General features: G+C 56.0%; 8 protein-coding genes across 8 annotated transcripts; 7 read left to right on the forward strand and 1 right to left on the reverse strand.

Annotated features, from left to right (window-relative positions):
- Positions 1 to 1,460: 1,460 nt before the first annotated feature.
- Positions 1,461 to 1,778, forward strand: CH63R_13847 (uncharacterized protein; the record flags this gene model as incomplete). The annotated part of the gene is made up of 1 exon (XM_018308821.1): positions 1,461 to 1,778. The coding sequence occupies one exon, from the start codon at positions 1,461 to 1,463 to the stop codon at positions 1,776 to 1,778; it is 318 nt and encodes a 105-aa protein (XP_018151139.1).
- Positions 1,779 to 2,934: 1,156 nt separating this feature from the next.
- On the forward strand, positions 2,935 to 4,247 carry CH63R_13848 (Palmitoyltransferase; the record flags this gene model as incomplete). Its single annotated transcript, XM_018308822.1, has 3 exons — positions 2,935 to 3,121; positions 3,181 to 3,593; positions 3,651 to 4,247. 3 exons carry the CDS (start codon positions 2,935 to 2,937, stop codon positions 4,245 to 4,247), a joined length of 1,197 nt encoding a protein of 398 aa, XP_018151140.1.
- Positions 4,248 to 5,003: 756 nt separating this feature from the next.
- On the forward strand, positions 5,004 to 5,996 carry CH63R_13849 (uncharacterized protein; the record flags this gene model as incomplete). Its single annotated transcript, XM_018308823.1, has 1 exon — positions 5,004 to 5,996. The coding sequence occupies one exon, from the start codon at positions 5,004 to 5,006 to the stop codon at positions 5,994 to 5,996; it is 993 nt and encodes a 330-aa protein (XP_018151141.1).
- Positions 5,997 to 6,539: 543 nt separating this feature from the next.
- CH63R_13850 (uncharacterized protein) lies at positions 6,540 to 7,139 on the forward strand (the record flags this gene model as incomplete). Its single annotated transcript, XM_018308824.1, has 1 exon — positions 6,540 to 7,139. The coding sequence occupies one exon, from the start codon at positions 6,540 to 6,542 to the stop codon at positions 7,137 to 7,139; it is 600 nt and encodes a 199-aa protein (XP_018151142.1).
- An 887-nt stretch (positions 7,140 to 8,026) lies between these two features.
- On the forward strand, positions 8,027 to 9,448 carry CH63R_13851 (Cip2; the record flags this gene model as incomplete). The annotated part of the gene is made up of 1 exon (XM_018308825.1): positions 8,027 to 9,448. One exon carries the CDS (start codon positions 8,027 to 8,029, stop codon positions 9,446 to 9,448), a length of 1,422 nt encoding a protein of 473 aa, XP_018151143.1.
- A 981-nt stretch (positions 9,449 to 10,429) lies between these two features.
- On the forward strand, positions 10,430 to 11,733 carry CH63R_13852 (Uv-damaged dna-binding protein; the record flags this gene model as incomplete). The annotated part of the gene is made up of 3 exons (XM_018308826.1): positions 10,430 to 10,844; positions 10,939 to 11,431; positions 11,565 to 11,733. 3 exons carry the CDS (start codon positions 10,430 to 10,432, stop codon positions 11,731 to 11,733), a joined length of 1,077 nt encoding a protein of 358 aa, XP_018151144.1.
- A 980-nt stretch (positions 11,734 to 12,713) lies between these two features.
- Positions 12,714 to 13,924, reverse strand: CH63R_13853 (ATP synthase F0; the record flags this gene model as incomplete). Its single annotated transcript, XM_018308827.1, has 3 exons — positions 12,714 to 13,419; positions 13,517 to 13,774; positions 13,851 to 13,924. 3 exons carry the CDS (start codon positions 13,922 to 13,924, stop codon positions 12,714 to 12,716), a joined length of 1,038 nt encoding a protein of 345 aa, XP_018151145.1.
- A 1,763-nt stretch (positions 13,925 to 15,687) lies between these two features.
- Positions 15,688 to 17,055, forward strand: CH63R_13854 (WD repeat domain-containing protein; the record flags this gene model as incomplete). Its single annotated transcript, XM_018308828.1, has 1 exon — positions 15,688 to 17,055. One exon carries the CDS (start codon positions 15,688 to 15,690, stop codon positions 17,053 to 17,055), a length of 1,368 nt encoding a protein of 455 aa, XP_018151146.1.
- Between the last annotated feature and the right edge of the window lie 1,222 nt (positions 17,056 to 18,277).

The raw sequence follows: 18,277 nt of genomic DNA on the forward strand, positions 1-18,277 counted from the left end.
GTCAGTGGTTGGCCGGGGTCTCCCAAACGGGAACTCGCAAATGTGGATCCATCCCCGAGGCCGTTCAATCTCACTGGAACCAAATTTCAACGTCGGTCCTGTCAACGTCCGCACCCGCTTCTCGGTTCTTTCCTCAGAAGTCCGAAGGTTAGCCTCCAGTGCAATCGGTGCTCGGGAAAGACCTTTGGCGAAAATATAAGAGTGAGTTTGTGATTTCGTTAACAACATGGAACCCGGCGTGGCTGCACCTGCTCATTCCTCCATTCCAGATGAGTAGCGCAAACTTCGTACCATATCACATACGACCATACCCACTGGAGAACTCGGGATCCCGTCCGCTCTCCCATAGATAAGCCAGTGAGGGCCGGATTAGTAGTTGGGTCGGTGACGACCAGCGAATACCTGGTGTTGTATGTTTTTTTGTTTTGTTTCATTTAGGTGTGGATCGTGAAGTTGGGTCAAATAAATGGGACCGCCCATGGTGGTTCTCAAGCATCCAGACCCAGCAGTCCAATCATACCTAAAGGTTTCCCAAGTCTCTGATGCGCGTGCCACATGACTGCCAAACTTTCGGACACTCACACACGTGCTTGTTCGCTGTCACTCCCACTTTCCATTATTTTTGAAAGAAATATCAGACCCCCTCCCTGACTGCGAAAGAAAGTGGTCTGGGCATCTGCCCGGGCAACAAAGCCATCGGAACAGGAAGTGGAGTCGGCACTTTATTGGACATTGGTAAGGCACATTCTCCGGAACCCGATGAGCCAGCAGAGTCAGCACTTGACGAAAAGCCTGAACGAACGCTGGATTTGGTATTAAGTTGGTGTCTAGACGGTTGATGGAGAAGCTGGCCGGGCAAAAGGTGATTGATCATAGGCAGACATGTTGAAGAACATGGATTGCCAGTTCTTCCCGTTCCATGGGTGTCAATGTGAGCTTTGGTCCAGTCAGCCCTCCCAAGGCCGTCTAATCCGCTCTCAGCCATCTGAACCATCGAAACCAAAACTTTGAGGGCTTCTGGTTGTGCCAATGGGGGTGGGGTCGCCTCCTCTAGGGTGTAAAGACACCTCAACCATCGAATCTCAGACTTTGGTACGTGGAATGATTGTAGCATCCATCGTAGATGGGTCGAGTCTCCCTATAAGAAGGGTCCCGGTCCCCCTTCAAATTGATCAGGATTTCTAAAAGAAACATCAACCATCAGACTCTCAAGCCAGACACCACTTCACTTCTGTCAAGCTGCTTTCTGATTGATCTTCTCATCAAACAAACCTCCTCACACAATCACACACTTCTTCTTCACTCCATACCACCTCCTCCTTCATACAAACCTCTCCTGAGGCGATTCTTCATCTCTCGGACCCTCACTATCAAACAAACAAACAAACCTCTCCTGAGACGATTCTTCATCTCTCAGGCCTTCACTATCAAACAAACAAACAACGGACCAGCCAGCCAAGATGAGACTCCCGGTCTTCTTCACGGCTGCGCTCGCTCTCCTCCGTCGCTGGGAGCCCAAAGACACTGGGAGCCTCTCCAACGACCACCTGCCACTTGACCGCCTCCCTGAGTGCTGGCAAAAGTGTTTCCAATCCACCAATCACGCTTATCCCCCCGACGTTAACAAGGTCGGGATCCGGGACTTTTGTGAGGATAAGATGTTCCACCTCCGCATGTGGGATATGCACTGGCTCAGCGCCTGTTCGACCTCTGACTGCAATGACGAGGATATCGACAAGGGCCAGACCTGGTTTGAGGATGTGTGCAACGCGCACTAGACCGCCAACATCGGAATCTGTCGATTCGATGTCGCCACATCCTCGCAGAGAAGAGAGGCACAACCACACACAAACTCTCTCTCTCACAGACACACAAACAACTACAACCAACCACACACAACCATACAAATCCACATACAGCCACACAACAACCACACACAACCACACACACACACACACTCTCTCTCTCTCTCTCACTCTACCTCACACTCTCTACATTATGGGTCGGCTTGGAATTGGTTTAAATAAAACGGTTTTGTGTCTGTGCCTTAACTATCCAGTCTCTCATCCAGTGATTCTTCCAGTGACTCTATAGGTGTATGGCCCAATGCCACGTCCAGTTTTTCATCCAATTACTAATCTCGTGTGATATTCAACATCCTATCAATACCTTCTTAAGCGTTTAATTTGATGTTTAACATCATTCAGCAGAATATAGGGATAAGCTGAACTATTTATTGCCTTTAGTCTAGCTGCCTTAATGCCTCCTTTCGGTGCCGATCTCTGTATTCCTGGCTCGTTTCTACCGCCTTCCTACCTTCGGTCACCAGCCCTTTCCTCCCGGTTAAGTTCATTACCACTGTGCTGCTTCCGGATAAAACTGATAACTGGGCATGAAAAGAACTCTATCTGTGTCGTCCGTTACATGGAAAGAGATATGCGGATGGTACAGGCTTGGGATGCTGCTTGAGATGCTACTATTCCCGCCTTCCTTGTGAACCGAACTCTTGCCATATTGCCCCTGCCGTACTTGCCTTCTCCCACCAGCCATCCTCGTCCAGCCACATTGAAATGAGGAGGAAGGAAGGTCTGCTAGACAACAGAGCAGGTGCGCGCCTGCCCTTCGTTCTTGCCTCTCGATCGAAGTCGTATACGGCTGATTTCCCTCTTATAAGCTCGCCTCGATCTCGTCCCTCTTCTTCTTCTTTTCTTCTCTCTTCAGCCTCTCGAGATTAAGAAACGGTCTGTCAACCCCGCCCTTTTCGGCCTTTCGCCCGTTCATTCGCCTGATTGACGATGGTATGGATCGCTGACTTTTCTCTAGTCGAATTTCAAAAACACGAATCTGCCTCTTCGGTTTTGTCGACCTTTTTTTTCTCACGGCTTCTGCTCGTTGTCTGCTCCGCCTCCTCTCCCTCTCTCTCCCTCGGCCGCCATGTCGTCCGAGTCGTCGCCCGAGTCGATGCCTTTGGCATTGACGGCCCCCCGGGCTGTCCTCTCCCTGCTTCGGCAGGGTATCTACGCACTCGTCGCCGCTGTCTTTTTCGGCGTGTCTGCGTGGATTCCGGTCTTGCTTTGTCTCGACCTTCTTGGCCACACCTGGCTCGTCTCCCACTATCTTGGTATGCTTCCATCCTCTGATCCTGTCGTCTCATGTCTGCTAACATTGGATGGTTCTTAGTGGGCTGCTACATCCTGCCGGCTTCCGGTCTTCGGAAGGGTCGTCTGATTTTTCGGCCTGACCCTAACGACCTCCCCCGTGCCTGCGCTCTGCTCGGTTTTTACCTCGTCGTCCTTGCCCTCACAGGAGGCTGTCTTGCCCACCTGTGGTGGACCGGTTATCGTCTGTTGCGGAAGGGTTACCAGTTTCCTTCGGGGGCTGTGCTAACCCTGAAGCCCACGATGCAGGCCCTCAGGGACCCAGTGGCATCCGCCCACTGGTTTGGTACTGGCCGCCGCCCCAACCTGTGCCTGGACTGTCTGAAAAGGCGGTGCCCCGAAGAGGGAGGGCACCGGCCGATTCTGGACCGGGTTTACCACGGGCGCACGCATAAGAGGAAGGATCTCGACTGCTTTCCCTTGTGGGATCACTACGTAAGTCTCGTCTCCTCTCTCGTCTGTTCTTCAGGATCCGTCTGACCGTTTCTCCAGTGTTGGTGGCTTTGGACGCCTGTGTGCTTGCCCACACAGAAATCCTACCTCCTCTTCACAGTGTACATCGGGATCTTTCACCTGGTTTCGCTCGGCATCGTCTCGTGGTCTTTGGGATCATGGTGGACGAGATGGACGATCCCGCCCTACGTCGTCGCCGCAGCCTTCCTCCCCTTGGTTTTCCTTTGGGTCAAGATGGCCCCTTTTTGGGGTCAGTGGAAGAACCAGGTTTTCCGGAATCAGACTCACCACGAGATGGGCACCTTCGTCCGTTACCGTCGGGAGCCTGCCTGGCCTATGGGCCTCGCAGGCCCGAACGGTTTCGAGCACGTGGTCGTCCCGTTCAATCCGTGGGATCTGGGAACAATCGGCAACGTCCGTGCTGCGCTGGGAGACCACTGGTGGCAATGGCCCTGGTTTTGGTGCATCCCACGCCGCGTCAAGGAGTACGGTACGAACCCCGATTGGGACCTTCCCTTTGGTGAGCAATGGAACAACTTCGTCGAAGGGCGGTCGTTCGAGCTGCCTCAGGGCATAGAGCTCACCCGCCCGCCGCCTGCCATCCGACGTCGACAGGGTTTCTCGTCCGAGACCTAGTCTCGTCCGGGGTCTCGTCTTCTGTTGAGATGGTTTCGCTTTCGTCGTTGTTTCGGCCGCTTCTGGTTTCCGGTTTTCATCCTTTTCGACTCGAGGTCGTGGTTCTCGCCTCGTCGAACGACAATACATGCTTCCTGCCGAGCATACAGGATCATTTACCCCCATCGTGATGGGATGGGGTTTTCGCCCCCCGAACAGAGTTTCGGGTTTTCGAGGAGCTCCCCTCGTTAAAAAAGCAAGCCGACAATGTTGCACCTTCACGTGGTGTCGGCTGTCAGTAGTCGAAATCGCGATCGGGCGATCGAAGACGACGAAGCTAACGCGACAACGGATCGAACATCATCATCATTCACGATCCGGCCTGGGATTCTCATTCACTCACACCCGTCACACTTCATCTCTTGTGGCTGCCCAGTCATCATTGCCATCTGGAGAATATTCTCAATTCTGGAACGACTGCAATGATTTGGGAGACTCATCATCTCTCTTGGTTCTGACCTCGGCTTTCTCAATCACTCACAGCCTTCGGTCTTCATCCAACTCATCACTTGAGCCACTTTCATCAACACTATCTTGACACCTTGACCTCGACCTCGGCTTTCTCAATCACTCGCAGCCTTCGGTCTCTCATCCAACTCATCACTTGAACCACTTTCATCAACATGAGGTTCTTGACACCTCGGTCTCTCATCCACTTTCGCCTTTCATCATAACAAACCAGTCCGGCGAATCAATGGTCTCTGAGGCAGCAGAACCATGACCAACCTCTTGAACCCTCATTTATCTCGACATTCACATCTCGCATTCTGGGGCAGCAGAATCTCCTTGGCTTTCGGCCATCTTCACTCAGTCGTTTTGACTCTCGGTCATCCTCACTCAATCACCTCGGCTTTCAGTTATTTTCACCTCACCGTCTCGCGTTTCTGGGGCAGCAGAATCATGACGTACACTCTTCAACCATCACTTTACTTGACATTCACATCTCGCATTCCTGGGCAACAGAATCCCTTTGGGTCTCAGCCATCTCCACACCACCACCATCTTGGCTCTCAGCCATGCTTCATCTTCTCGTGTTTCTGGGGCAGCAGATTCACGGTTCAACCTCGATCACTCTCAACCTCGATCACTCACTTCATCATCATTTTCTTGACTTCAACATTCTGGGGCAGCAGATTGTTTGGCCTTCGGCCATCTACACTTCATCATCTTGTGTTTCTGGAGCAGCAGATTCACGGTTCAACCTCGATCACTCTCAACCTCGATCACTCACTTTATCATCATTTTCTTGACTTCAACATTCTGGGGCAGCAGATTGTTTGGCCCTCGACCATCTTTACTTCATCATCTCGTGTCTCTGGGGCAGCAGATACACGTCTCGCGGCATCACTTCGCGGCATCACTTCGCGGCATCACTTCGCGGCATCACTTCGCGGCATCACTTCGCGGCACCACCCACACATTTTACTCAACCACTATTCTCCTTCGACATTCTGGGGCAGCAGATTGTTTTCTCTTGGCTCTCGGCCATCTACACTTCATCGTCTCGTGTCTCTGGGGCAGCAGATTCACGTTTCGCGGCTTCACTTCGCAGCACCACCCACACATTTTACTCAACCACTGTTCTCCTTCGACATTCTGGGGCAGCAGATACACTCTTCGCGGGACCATCGCGACTTCACTCACCCACCTCATCACCATCATTCTCTTGGCTTCAACATTCTGGGGCAGCAGATTGTTTCTGGCACTTGACCACCTCTTTCACTTTACAACCTTGACTCTTGCGTCTCTGGGGCAGCAGATCCACGCTTTCGGCACCACTTCGCCGTCATTCTCTCATTCCAATCCAACCACACTACCACCTCAACATTCTGAGGTAGCAGAATCTCTTTGGCCACCGGCCACTTTTCCGTTTTATCATCCTTACTCTCGTGTTTCTGGGGCAGCAGATCCACGCTTCGCGATATCACTCTCTCATCCAATCCAACCACAGTACCGCTTCAACATTCTAAGGCGGCAGAATCTCTTTGGCTCTCCGCTATCTCCTTCCCTCCGTCTTGGGTTGCGATAGCAGACCCAAACCTTTCCACCACTCTTTTACTTCGGCACTCTTAGTAGCATGTTGGTTTCAGTTCTCGACAACCTTGTGCAAGCCATCATTTTGTTATTCTGGGGCAGCAGATCCACGCTTCACGACCTCAACCTTTCCACATCAACCACTCATCTCAGTTCGGCATTTTGGAGCAGCATGTTCATGCTGCTTTCCACTTCAACCACCACCTCTGGCATGTTGCGATGCAAAATCAGACCTCCGTCCGTCTCAAACCCGTTCATTCCAGCTCGGCAATACTTCGATCCCAGCCCTCGGCAAGCCCCCTCTTCTTCAGTACTCATCAAAGGGTTCACCCAAAGGCTCATCTTTCTGGGCCGGCCACGGCGAATTCCACACATCTTCATCAGCCACACCTCGTCTCCCTCAACTGGTTCAAGAGACTGGATTCATGGGGCAGTAGAAGCACAATTATCCCTCGGACGAGAAAGCGACTTGGATCCGGGATCTCGAGTCTCTCAGGCACCTGGAGGCACGAGGCATCATCGCATGCAACTCATACCAGCGTCTGGAATCCATTCATGTTATTGAACAAAGTCAGCATCGCCCTGAATCTGATCGTTCGGCCCCGGTTTCCCATGAACGAATCCTCCGACAGGAAAGCCTTTTCGCCAATCCGATGGTGGGTGCTCAGCGACAGCATGTTCTTCCCCGTCGAGAAGACCTGTATAGCGCACACGGTACCGCCGTCGCGACAGGAGTCCTTGCTTTCTATCGACGATGGCTCAGAGGAGTCTTCAACCCAGGCCCTTTCGTACAGGCCTCTCGAGCACGCACAAGAGTAGTTGCACTCAAAGGGCAAGACGGAGGCATCTGTCTTCTTTGGCAGATACATGTACCTCGATACTTCGCAGCTGACCTTCAGAAACGCTGACTCAAGAAACAGAAGCCAGCCCTGGCCCGATGAACGCGACCATCAACCTCTCCTCCCACTGTGACTCTTCCCGCCGTCCACAAATTATCGACGCGTTGAAGGTTGGCAGATAGACGAGGTAAGTTCAGCACTACCCTCTGACCCGTGGTCTCTTCTGACCATCAAACATTCTCTCTAGGTCTCCGGTTTCACAGAAGGATCATCGGGGAGAAAGTGTCCACTGACGGAAGAATCCACTGGGATTCATGCAACGTTGCCTATGAACATACTGCTTGGTGACTGCGGGGGCAATTGGAATAACATGGGTGTTTGCAGTGTGTAGTGATGGAACGATTGGTCAGGAAGGCTGGGGTTTTGTTTTCTTCGTCGGTCGCCGACTTGCCTGAAGTAGTGTCAGGACACATCCGGCCGCCCGGGCATAGGATTAATGAATCAAAGGTCATGACATTCGCATTATCTCTCTCCAAGATTTTGATGATGTCCGTTTAGGCTAAAGCGGTGGGCATTTTGCCATTCTCCCGGTCGAGGGCCAACACCGTCCACGAGGCCTTTGGATGCAACCCAAAGCAAAGCTCAGCCGCCAAAAGTGCAGATGTCGGTTCCGACGACTAGGTTGAGGGGGAAGAAGGTTTTGGTACTGCGATAGTGATGTTCCGGTCTTATTTTGGGGATGCCAAGATGCCGAAGGCATTCTGGTATAAATATGGGTTTGTGACAGAAAGTATTAATCAAACACTGAGTCGGATCGTCGGCGAAAATCGTTCAGCAACCGCGATTTTCGCAACATCAATATCAACAATGCACGCTACCATTTGCCTCATACTGCCATGGGCGGCGTTGCTTGGACTTGCGAGGGCACAGCAAGGCGCGTGGGCCCAATGCGGTGGTGTCGGCCACACGGGCGGAACGACATGCATCTCGGGATATTTCTGCCGATATCAGAATGACTGGTATTCGCAGTGTGTTCCAGGAAGCTCTGTACCCACAACAGGCCCAGCCCAACCTTCTCCTTCTTCTTATTCTTCGACTTTGCAAACCTCTACGACATCGCCCGGTGGAGGTCCAGTCACGACCCCGTCGGCGACGTCCACGGTGCCCGGCGGTGGCGGCATCGCATGCCCCGCTCTTCCTAGCGGCCTCGGGGCCTCCAGTTCGGTTCTGCCCGACCCCTTCACGTTCCAGAACGGAGGCAAAGTCACATCCAAGGCCGACTGGACTTGCAAGCAAGCGGAAATCAGCGCCCAGCTCCAGCGCGTTGAGCTCGGAACCCTCCCTCCCAAACCGCAATCCGTCACGGCGTCATACTCCGGGAACAAGCTCACCATCAACGTGTCGGACGGTGGCAAGTCCACCTCTTTCGCCGTGACAATCACCAAGCCCAGCGGCAACAGCGTCCCGGCCATCATCGCCTTCGGCGCCGCGAGCATCCCCATCCCGTCGAGCGTGGGCACCATCACCTTCAACAACGACGAGATCGCTCAGCAGCAAGGCAGCGGATCACGAGGCAAGGGAAAGTTTTACGACCTGTACGGGAGCGGGCACAGCGCAGGCGCCTTAATGGCCTGGTCTTGGGCCGTGTCCCGCATCGTCGACGCGTTGGAGCTGACACCCTCGGTGGGCATCGACCCAAGGCGTCTGGGCGTGACGGGGTGCTCCCGCAACGGCAAGGGGGCCATGGTGGCCGGCGCGTTCGAACCCCGAATCGCGCTCACGCTGCCGCAGGAGTCCGGGGCCGGGGGCGCGGGATGCTGGCGGATCGCCGACTGGCAGAACCGAAACGGCTTCACGGTGCAGGATGCCAAGCAGATCGTTGGGGAGAACCCGTGGTTTGGGCCGGCCTTCAACCAGTACACGGGCAGCGTCGACCGGCTCCCGTTCGACCACCACATGCTCGCGGGGCTCATCGCGCCGAGGGCTATGTACGTGATGGAGAACCCCGACTTTGAGTGGCTGGGGACGATGAGCACGTACGGGTGCATGGGCGGTGCGCGGAAGCAGTGGCGGGCACTTGGGGCGCTGGACGGATTCGGGTACAGCCAGGTCGGGAACCACGGGCACTGCAGCTTCCCCGCTGCGCAGCAGGGCGAGTTGAACGCGTTTATCGGCCGGTTCCTTCTCGGGCAGGCCGGCGTGTCGACGGGGGTTTTCAGGACGGACCAGACTTATAACAGCTTCAATGTTGATAGCTGGTCGCCGTGGACGGTTCCAACGTTGGTCTGACGACCTCTGACGATGTCTAACCCCGTCTCTGGGGGGGCTTGATGGTCCGGTCAGGGAGGACATGAGGAGGGTCATTACGACGACCTTGATGAGGATCCAGATGAATGTTTGTCTTGGTGGGTGATGAGTCAGAGGCAGCCTGGGAACTGTGCCTATCATTTTACTTTTTGCAGTTTTGCAATCATGAAGAGAGAGAATGTATGTGTGTTGCTGTGCCTTTTCTCCGCCATCCGTGATGACTTCATTACTAGAGGAACTCTTCTTGAACAAACCCGGAGGGTACGCGCCTTCCAGTTTCTCGTTCTTCTCATATTCCAATAAAGTTGTGAAAAGTAAAAGTCCAGCGGCATTCGCTCATCGAACCCGGGGAACCTTGAGCGCCTAAGGTGAGGCTTCACTTGAGATAGACTCGGTTGTCCGGGGGGTGGGTGGATGACACGCGCCTGTGATTCATTCACCGAGGAACGTGGTTTTGCGCTCGCGTCGTGATTGGAGGAAGCTCCGATATCGAATGTGTCATGGTGGATCCCCTATGCCCCCCGGAGCTAACGCTAACGCGACCCCGGGTTCCGCTTCCATCTTCCCCCGTGCTCACGTTCTCTTGTTCATGTGTTGCTCGTTCCTCTTCCTCCCCATCTTTCCGCATCTATCATCGTATATCCGTCTCTACGTCTCCCAATATCCTTTAGACCTCTCCATCTGGCCCTCTTCCCGACACAGTATTGGCTTGTGCTGGGATTCAGACAGAACGTCACGCTCTGCCATCCCCATCCTCCGAAAGCCCTCTCTTCGACCCTTATCAGCACGACCTCCAGGAACCCCCACCCCGCCATCGCCGCGCTTATCGCCCTTATCGGCAGCCCTGAACCCTACCTCGTTGCCCGTCTCGCTGCCTCAATCTCTCTCCTCTCGACAGCCATCCAAGGTCCGATCTAGTCGCCAAACCACCCGACATCACATCGCAACCGATTCCCGCCCAGCATGGCAATCTACGGCGCCGTCCCTCCTCCCGGAGACACCCACAATCCGACTGCCGAAGCGAACCCCGACGTCCCGCCTCAGTCCCAGACCCCGGTTGCCGCCCTCCTCGCCGCCCAGAGCGCGACGGCGGGCTCCGTTGACATCGAGGCATGGACCATCTCCGCCCTCGAGTCCCTGAGTGTGAGCCCTGTTGCCCGCGGTACCGGCGCGCCGCTCGCCATCAATCTCGATGAGCAGGCTAGGGCTAAGGCCGCCGTCACCATCGCCGCCGCCGCCACCGACGCCGACGACGCGCTGCCGCCCGCACAGCAGACTCCTATAAGAAGGCCCCTGAGCAGGAGGGACAGCCAGAAGAAGAGGGACGCGCTGCTGAAGGGCAACGAGGGCAGCCGGCAGCGTCGTCGCTGGGAGAACGGTCCGTCTTGCCCTGTCCCTCCACATTGTCTCATCTCTTTCCTTCACCCGGCTTCCGTTTGCGTCCATCACCGCTGACCCTTTCTCACCTCCAGACCGTCTCGTCGGCGTCCCCAATGTCCAACCCCCTCTCCCCAGCGACTGGGAAGTCCACCCGACCTACCCGGTCCAGGTCGTCCCCTACCAGGTCGCCCAGTTCTGGGACACGGGGCTCCGGCAGCGCATCGAGGACAAGACGTCCAAGCTGCAGGCCCAGCGCAAGCGGCAGCAGCGAAAGGACGGCTCCGCCACGGGCCTCGGCGTCGGCGAGGTGCCGCGCGACCTGCGCGACACGGCCAAGCGCACGCCCGCCGTCCGCGGGTGGGTCCGCGTGCTCGAGGAGCCCGTCCGGGACTTCCTGCGCGACCGCCGCGACGACAGCGACGCCGAGGGCGACAGCGAGGACGAGGAGATCGTCTTCGTCGGGCGCCGGGGCATGGCCGCCGCGGGGAAAGGGTGGAAGAAGGCGCGCAGGGAGGTGGGCAGCGAAGAGGTCGACACGGGAATGGTGTTTGACTCGCTGGGGGATGACGAGAGCGCCTCGTTCAAGTATGTGCATGATGGCCTCCACCCCTCCTCTCCTCTCCCTTTCTTCGACCTTTGCCGTGTGGTTTCCCGAAAGAGAGATTGGGGGCACCTTCGCCTCACTGGGCATCTTTTGGCTGACTCTTGATTGACACAGGCGATGGCTAACGCACTCCATCTCGGACTACTACGGCCTCCAGTCCCACTCCGTCACGACGGGCGAGCCCGCCCGCAAGGTCGTCTACGTGACGGTGCGCGACACGAGCGGGCGCCCGGGGCCCAAGAAGCGCACGAACCTACCCCGGCCGTTGTGGGAGATGTGCTGATGATGCCTGGCCGACCGACCGACCGACCGACCGACCGACCAACAGTCCGATTGTGAACCTCGCCCCTTACACACACTTGTTCAACCACTTCGCCTTCCAACTTGTTTTTGTTCGTTTTATTCGATTTTGGTTTTGCTTGTCATAGACTTGCCGGACTGTGACTGTCTTGGCTAGATGGATTGTGCATAAATGGGGGTAGGGGGATATCGCCCGATAGATGTGACCTCGACCTGACTTGAACCTAACCTCACTCACTCATGGGGGAAGGGAGCATTAGACATGGGGATTTTCTCCTTCTTCCGAGGCTCGTTTTGTCCTCTTCTCCGAGCAACTTCTTGAAAGATTTCTTTTCTTTGGGCTCTTCAGGAGACGAAATACAAGACGTGTGCCTCCGCTTGCCAGCTTCCCGTGCCGTGGGACCCTGGCAGATGTGCCGGTGACGGCTCCGATTGGGGGAGGGAGGGTTTAGTGGTGAAGGAAGTGCGGTCCTGCCTCGTGATGGTTCTCCGTCGTCGGTGTGCCTCTTGACCCCCGACTGTCCGTGATGCGCGGCCACTATGTGATCCCATGGGCTCTTGTGTGTGTGGGTGTATGTTCCATCGCGTTCCGTGGCTATGCTGTAGCTTTCAACAAACAAGACCAAGGGCGCGTCTATGGATGCACCATCCGGCTCGGTTTCGGTTCCTGGTATCGTTGCCTGCAAGAGCAAAACAGCCAGTCCACAGTGATTTGTTCCCCGGCAAATACATCCGGCAAGTGATGGTCGTTGAGGAGCACACTCGATGGCATGGAAGCTTGTTATCCGATCCTGCGAACCAGCGCCATTTTAACATCACCATAGACGATTCTTCAAGTCACGGAAAATATGCATTCAAGGAACAAAGCTAATGGAATTTGCAAGGTCATCATCCATGACGTGTCATCGGTACGGCCCGCGAGATGAAATGAGAAAAATGAGATGGCGCGCCTCACGCCTTTCTTTAGTCGTCTGTGGCGTTGTAGTTCTTGTGCGGGTCGCCAATGCCGCCCGGGCGAAGAAGGGGTCTCGTCTCCCTTTCGACCTGCCGCTCTTCCCTGTCTTGTAACCGCTCCAGCTCCTCCTCCGTGTCGGCGTACCGCTCGGGATGGGCCGTATACGGGCCGGGGAGACCCTGCTCCCAGCCCTCCGAGTAGGTCCTGATTGGGTTGGGCCGTCTGGGTTCGTCGACGAGCGCCGGGGAGTGTACATCGCCGTGGTGCTCCTGGAACTCGTAGTAGACGGCCATAACGAGAAGGGCGCCCTGCATGAGTGCGGTAAGGATAAAGATGCCCCAGGTGCTCCAGCCCTCCCAGCCCAGTCTTACAAACAGGCTGCCGGCGAAGAGGAAGCCGCCCGGAGTCTGGATGCACATCATCGGGATACTTAGACTCCCGACGTGCTTGATGTGGTACGTCGTCCAGATCTGGGGAATGTACTGCACGGCGGCGAGGGCTGCCGCCATGACCCCGAGAAGATTAGCCCAGAAGTCGAGGTGGTCGCGGAGGGCGACGGTGAAGACAACGGTCAGGATTATGACCAGCAGGCCGTGCAGCAGGCAGAGCAAGCCGACCATGATGGCGGTATGCCACGACGGCGGGGTGTCGACGAGCTCCTCATCAGGAATGTTGGCGTCGCTGTAGCGGAAGAAGACGAGGAACAAGACAAGGCTGAGCGCTGCGTTAACATAATACAATCATCACAGAGATGAACAAGGGCGCTAGCGAGGGAGAAAGGGGAAAAAAAAAGGGAAAAGTTCCGACTCACATCAACGCAAAGGAGATCCACTGCACGCCCAGCTGGGCGATTCCCAGTAGACCAGCGGCGCATTCGAAAGTGCCCAGCTCGGAGCAGCATGCTATGTCGCGCCTCGAGGGAGCGACGGTTAGGATATTGGCAAATCCGGCAGTCGCGGACGTGACTCCCAGCAGGACGAACCATGGCGAGATGCCCTCCGAGGTGCCTCTGGCGATGATGCGGTAGTGTTGAGGCAAGTACGAGACGAGGAGTCCGATGAGGATAATGCTAGAGGCGGCAGAATGTCAGCCTACCTCCGGCGTGCAGGTGAAAGTAGGGGAGGAAGGGGTTTGTTTTAGCTCACATGGAGATTGTCAGGTTGAGGAAGCCGGGAGCGCGAAGCTCCGCACAGCGGTCGTCGAAGATGGTAGCAACCATCCTTGGAGGGTTATCGTGGAAAGCAAGGCGGTTGCTGGTGTCGGTTTACTGGACAGGTTTGGTCCAGGGCAGGTTGCAGCACAACAGCACACAGCCTCCCAGCTGTCGAGATGGTTCTGCTTCGTGCTTGATTCGGGTATCCCCGTGGGCGGGATGTCCGTCGCGACGCGAGTGTGAGATGACGGAGGTTACAAGGCCACAGGCGAAAGCGGTAGGGTGGGAGAGAAAGGCAGGGCTAGCTCGGCATTGCGAAACCGTCGGGGGAGCAGGAATAAACCGGTAGGCCGCGGGATATGAGGTCGTCTCGCTTCGGTTCGTTCGGTCGGTCGGTCGGTGATTTGGGGCGGGGATGAAGCCGAAATGACAGAGAAGATGGTCGAGAGATGGGACGACACTGTGTTGGGTGGGCGGGTACGAAATGGTGTGTGGGCGAGGAAGTCCGGCGTCCGATTGACTGACTGACTGTGTCTGTGTGGTGGGTGAGATGCGGCGGTTAGCCTGGGCGCAGGAGAAACTGAATTTGGGTCGGCAGAGGGCAGACAAGAGCCATGGATCTGGGAGATGTCTCTGCAAAGACTCACCTGGCTGGATGGATCGCGGACGGGATGGGATGTATATCAGGTGTTGATTTGGTTGAAACGGTGTGCTGAGTCCGGTGCTGTCTCCGAAGGTTAGGTTGGCAGCGCGCGCAGATACCTAGGTACAGATACTTGGATGGGGGCGTACGGGGGAATAGAAGCCGGATACAGCGGGGTTGGAGATTATGCGACTGCTGAGAGCGCCCCCGGCGCCTGGCTGCCCTGTCTTCTCAGCGCTAGGGCCAGGAACATGCATCTTTCGCGGTGCCATGACGTCGCGTCGTTGCCCTCACTGCGCACCTGCCCGACAAGGTCCCCACGGTATCTCACGCGGTAACACCTGCCCAAGCTGGAGCGGGAGGCGCTGAATCCATTCCAGGGTCTAGCTAGGTATCGGTCTCTAAGTATCTAAGTTGTTACCTTCCCAACTTCCTTACATTAGGTACCTAAGGTACCTTGCCTACTTACCTAGGTACCTAAGGTAGGGAAAGATAGATGACCGACTACTCTAAGCGTTTCCCACCGTGATGTTTTGCTGGAATTATTCTCTTGGAGATGCTGTAGAAGGAAGCCAACACCACAGGCTGAGAAAGGCCAGCACTTTCTCTCTCATCCCCCTCCCCTCTCTCCTCTCTCCTTTCCCCTCTCCCCCTTCCCCTCCCTACCTCCCTCTCCCGCTCCTCTCACCATAACACGGACCACACCAAGGCCCACAACGCTATCCTCCAATTCCGCGCTATCCTCCAATTCCGTGTCCAATGCGCTCTTCGGTGAAGCTTACGGTGGGACTGCTCGGCCTTCGGTAAGACAGCCTACTGGATCCCTCACCGAACAACAACAGTCAGTCTCCCTTCTCCACTCTTTTCCCAGTTGCATGCAAACACAGCAAGCAGCTCACAACATCAGCATGTTGTGTCTTCCTCCCCTTTGCCTCACGCTCGGCCACCAGACGAAGGCATCACCGCCCTTCATCGCTTCCAGCGACAACCCACTCGATAAGCCCGGCTTGCTTCTACCTAGCTTTCTTCTCCTGCAACTCACCGCACATCTCTAACTCGCCCCAGTTGGATCCTCACCACTGCAGATTCTTGATTCGTCTTCACCTCCAGCCTCACTTTCGCGTTGCCAATCACACTGGCCATCGAGTAATGCTAGCGCACCTCTTTGCCAACTTCCACACCGGTGATGCATTCTTCCGAAACCAAGGATGCAGACCCTGTACTGCTTCACGAAACCAGTAGTTCACCGCCCAAGGACCCTTATGCCCCCTCGCTGGATCTCGTTGCTACTACCGAGATAGCCGCCGACGACCCTGTCGATCTCCCAAGACCGACCAACTTCTTTCGCCAAGTCCAATGGACTGCTGACGGCACAACCCTCGTCGCTTCTACCTCGGACAACCGCTTGTCGGCATACGTCTTGCCAGCCGACCTTCTCAACCCAACCGGCCGGCCTCGGCTGTTGACGCCCCATGGTCAGCTGCAGCTCCCGGAACCCTTCTACTCGGCCGCCCTGTCGCCCTATTTTTCACTGTCCGAGCCGCAGACTCAACTCGCTCTGCTCGCCTGCAAAGACCACCCCCTCCAGCTGTATCACGTCTTCCCAGAGTCCCGGTCTTCGCCCCCGCTGTGTTCTTACAAGCTGATTCGCCGCGAGACAGAGGAGTACATCTGCCCCGAGTCTCTCTTGTGGTCTTGGCCCGGCACCCATTTCCTTGCCGGCTCGACAAATCGTCTCGACCACTTCGACGTGTCGAGAACCGGTTCTGATGGCCCCGTCTTGACTATCCCCACAATCCCCTCCAAGCGGCACCTTCTCAAGGGCGGCGGTGTCGGTATGAAGGGAATGGTCTCCACCCTGTCAAGCCAGCGCCCAGATGAGTCCGGCGCTTCCATCGTGGCGGCGGGCACTTGGTCTCGCTGGATGGGTCTCTACGACGTGACGCGCACGAACAAGCCCGTGGCTAATTGGAGCATTCATGGCGTTACCAAGGCTCACTTCGGCCGAGACGTTGGCGGTAACGGCATTGTTCAAACCATCTGGAGTCCATGTGGCCGATATCTGGCCATCAACGAGCGCCAGGCAAGCGGAATCCTCGTCTACGATGTTCGCGGGACGGGCCAGCCCCTGAACCTGCTCGTTGGCAGGACCGCGACCACACAGCAGAGGTTAACGTGTGATGTATTTCCGGGAAGCGGGGACTATGGTGGCTTCGAGCTCTGGGCCGGCACAGAACAGGGAAATGTTCTCGTTTATGAGGGCGTTGGCGCCATGGACGGCGTCCTTGACAAGTCATGGGACTGGGCCGCCCATACATCACCCGTTGGAAGCGCTGCTGTTCACCCCACCGGCTCCGTCGTCGCCACTTGCTCTGGCGCGTGGAAAAGCTATGCGGATCGCGAACTGGACAGTGAGGTTGGTTCTACGGACGACAACGGCCAACCGCGCTTGGCTTCGACATGCATCACCCCTGATTCCGCCCTCAAAGTCTGGACATTGTCGTCGAGTACTGCAGAACCCGTGGCTCAGGACAACCCCGAAGCCGTACAATGAGAACTGTCGGTTAGCCATGTCTCCCCGAGTACCATTTTCCTGCCGTCTGTGCCCAAAAAAAACCGTCCACACCTCCCCATTCGAAAAGAACCGACAATGAAGGCTTTGCCAAGACAGAGGCTCATGTCGCCCAGGCTTGGACATGAGCTGTCCGCATACTTGCTTCTTCACATCATCCTCATGCAGGCTGTTGACACATGGATGACGGACCTCGGGTCAAGATTAGCCAAGCTCGTGGCACTCAAGCTATCGCCAACAAAGTTTCGCGTGGCATGTAGCCAAGATCTACGAATAGCTCGGGAAAGCAGCTATCCTGCACGGGAGGCTGCAGTCGCTGATGCAACCCGATGCCGATTGCGAGGATCCCATCATGTTGCTGCCCGCTTGCATCGCGTGCTGCAGCCTCGGCCTTCCCAACCATCTACTGAGGCAAGGAAATCCCCTTCAGGCCGTCTGGGCCATGTTGTTTCTGCAGAATACTCAGCCACACGGCCCGGACATTACCTGGTAAATCAGATGGAAGTTGATCCAGTGGGCGTTGGATGTCGAAACTGGCTCATGCCGTGCTGCAAAGAGTCAAGAAACCCGAGGTACATCCCGCGGCTCCGACTTGAGACTGACCAAGGGTTGATAGACGCGCCATCTGCCTCGCATACCCGAGCTTATGCCAGCGGATTCTCCCAAAAGGCCGACTGGGCTGCACTTATCGTCGCGTTCCTCTTTATGCAACGTCTCTTCAGCCGAACGGTGGGTCACTTCCTACTTCAGCGGACCACATGTCGTCACCGCCGACTGACGGCTGGCCGACGGGAGAGGCTGAGCGGCTTGCGACTTCGGCATACTTTTGCATGGCACCACCACCATGTCGTTTAGCAATCCGAGTTGGTATCCCGTTTCCAACAAGGCTTGACACGGACCCCCGGATACGCCCTCAAACACGTTCTCCAGCCAGTGTGCGGGCCTGGAACAGCGCCACGACCAAGCGTTCCTCCATCATCGGACCGTTTCCCATTCTGGATGTTGTCGTTCCTGACTAGGGACCTCCACGCAGCAGTCTCGGCCCAATGACCCTAAAAGTTCAGATGAGAGACGGAAGCCTGCTGCTCAGTTCCATTTGGGAGTTGCGAGCCTCCTCGTTGGCCTTCTGCACCAGCCCTTGCCTGAACTGCAACCCTTCCTGCTCGAGTCAGCAAAGCCGATGGTCTGCGGTTTCGGTGTCACT

Source organism: Colletotrichum higginsianum, chromosome 10, assembly GCF_001672515.1.
Source record: "Colletotrichum higginsianum IMI 349063 chromosome 10, whole genome shotgun sequence".
NCBI classification, from domain to species: domain Eukaryota; kingdom Fungi; phylum Ascomycota; class Sordariomycetes; order Glomerellales; family Glomerellaceae; genus Colletotrichum; species Colletotrichum higginsianum.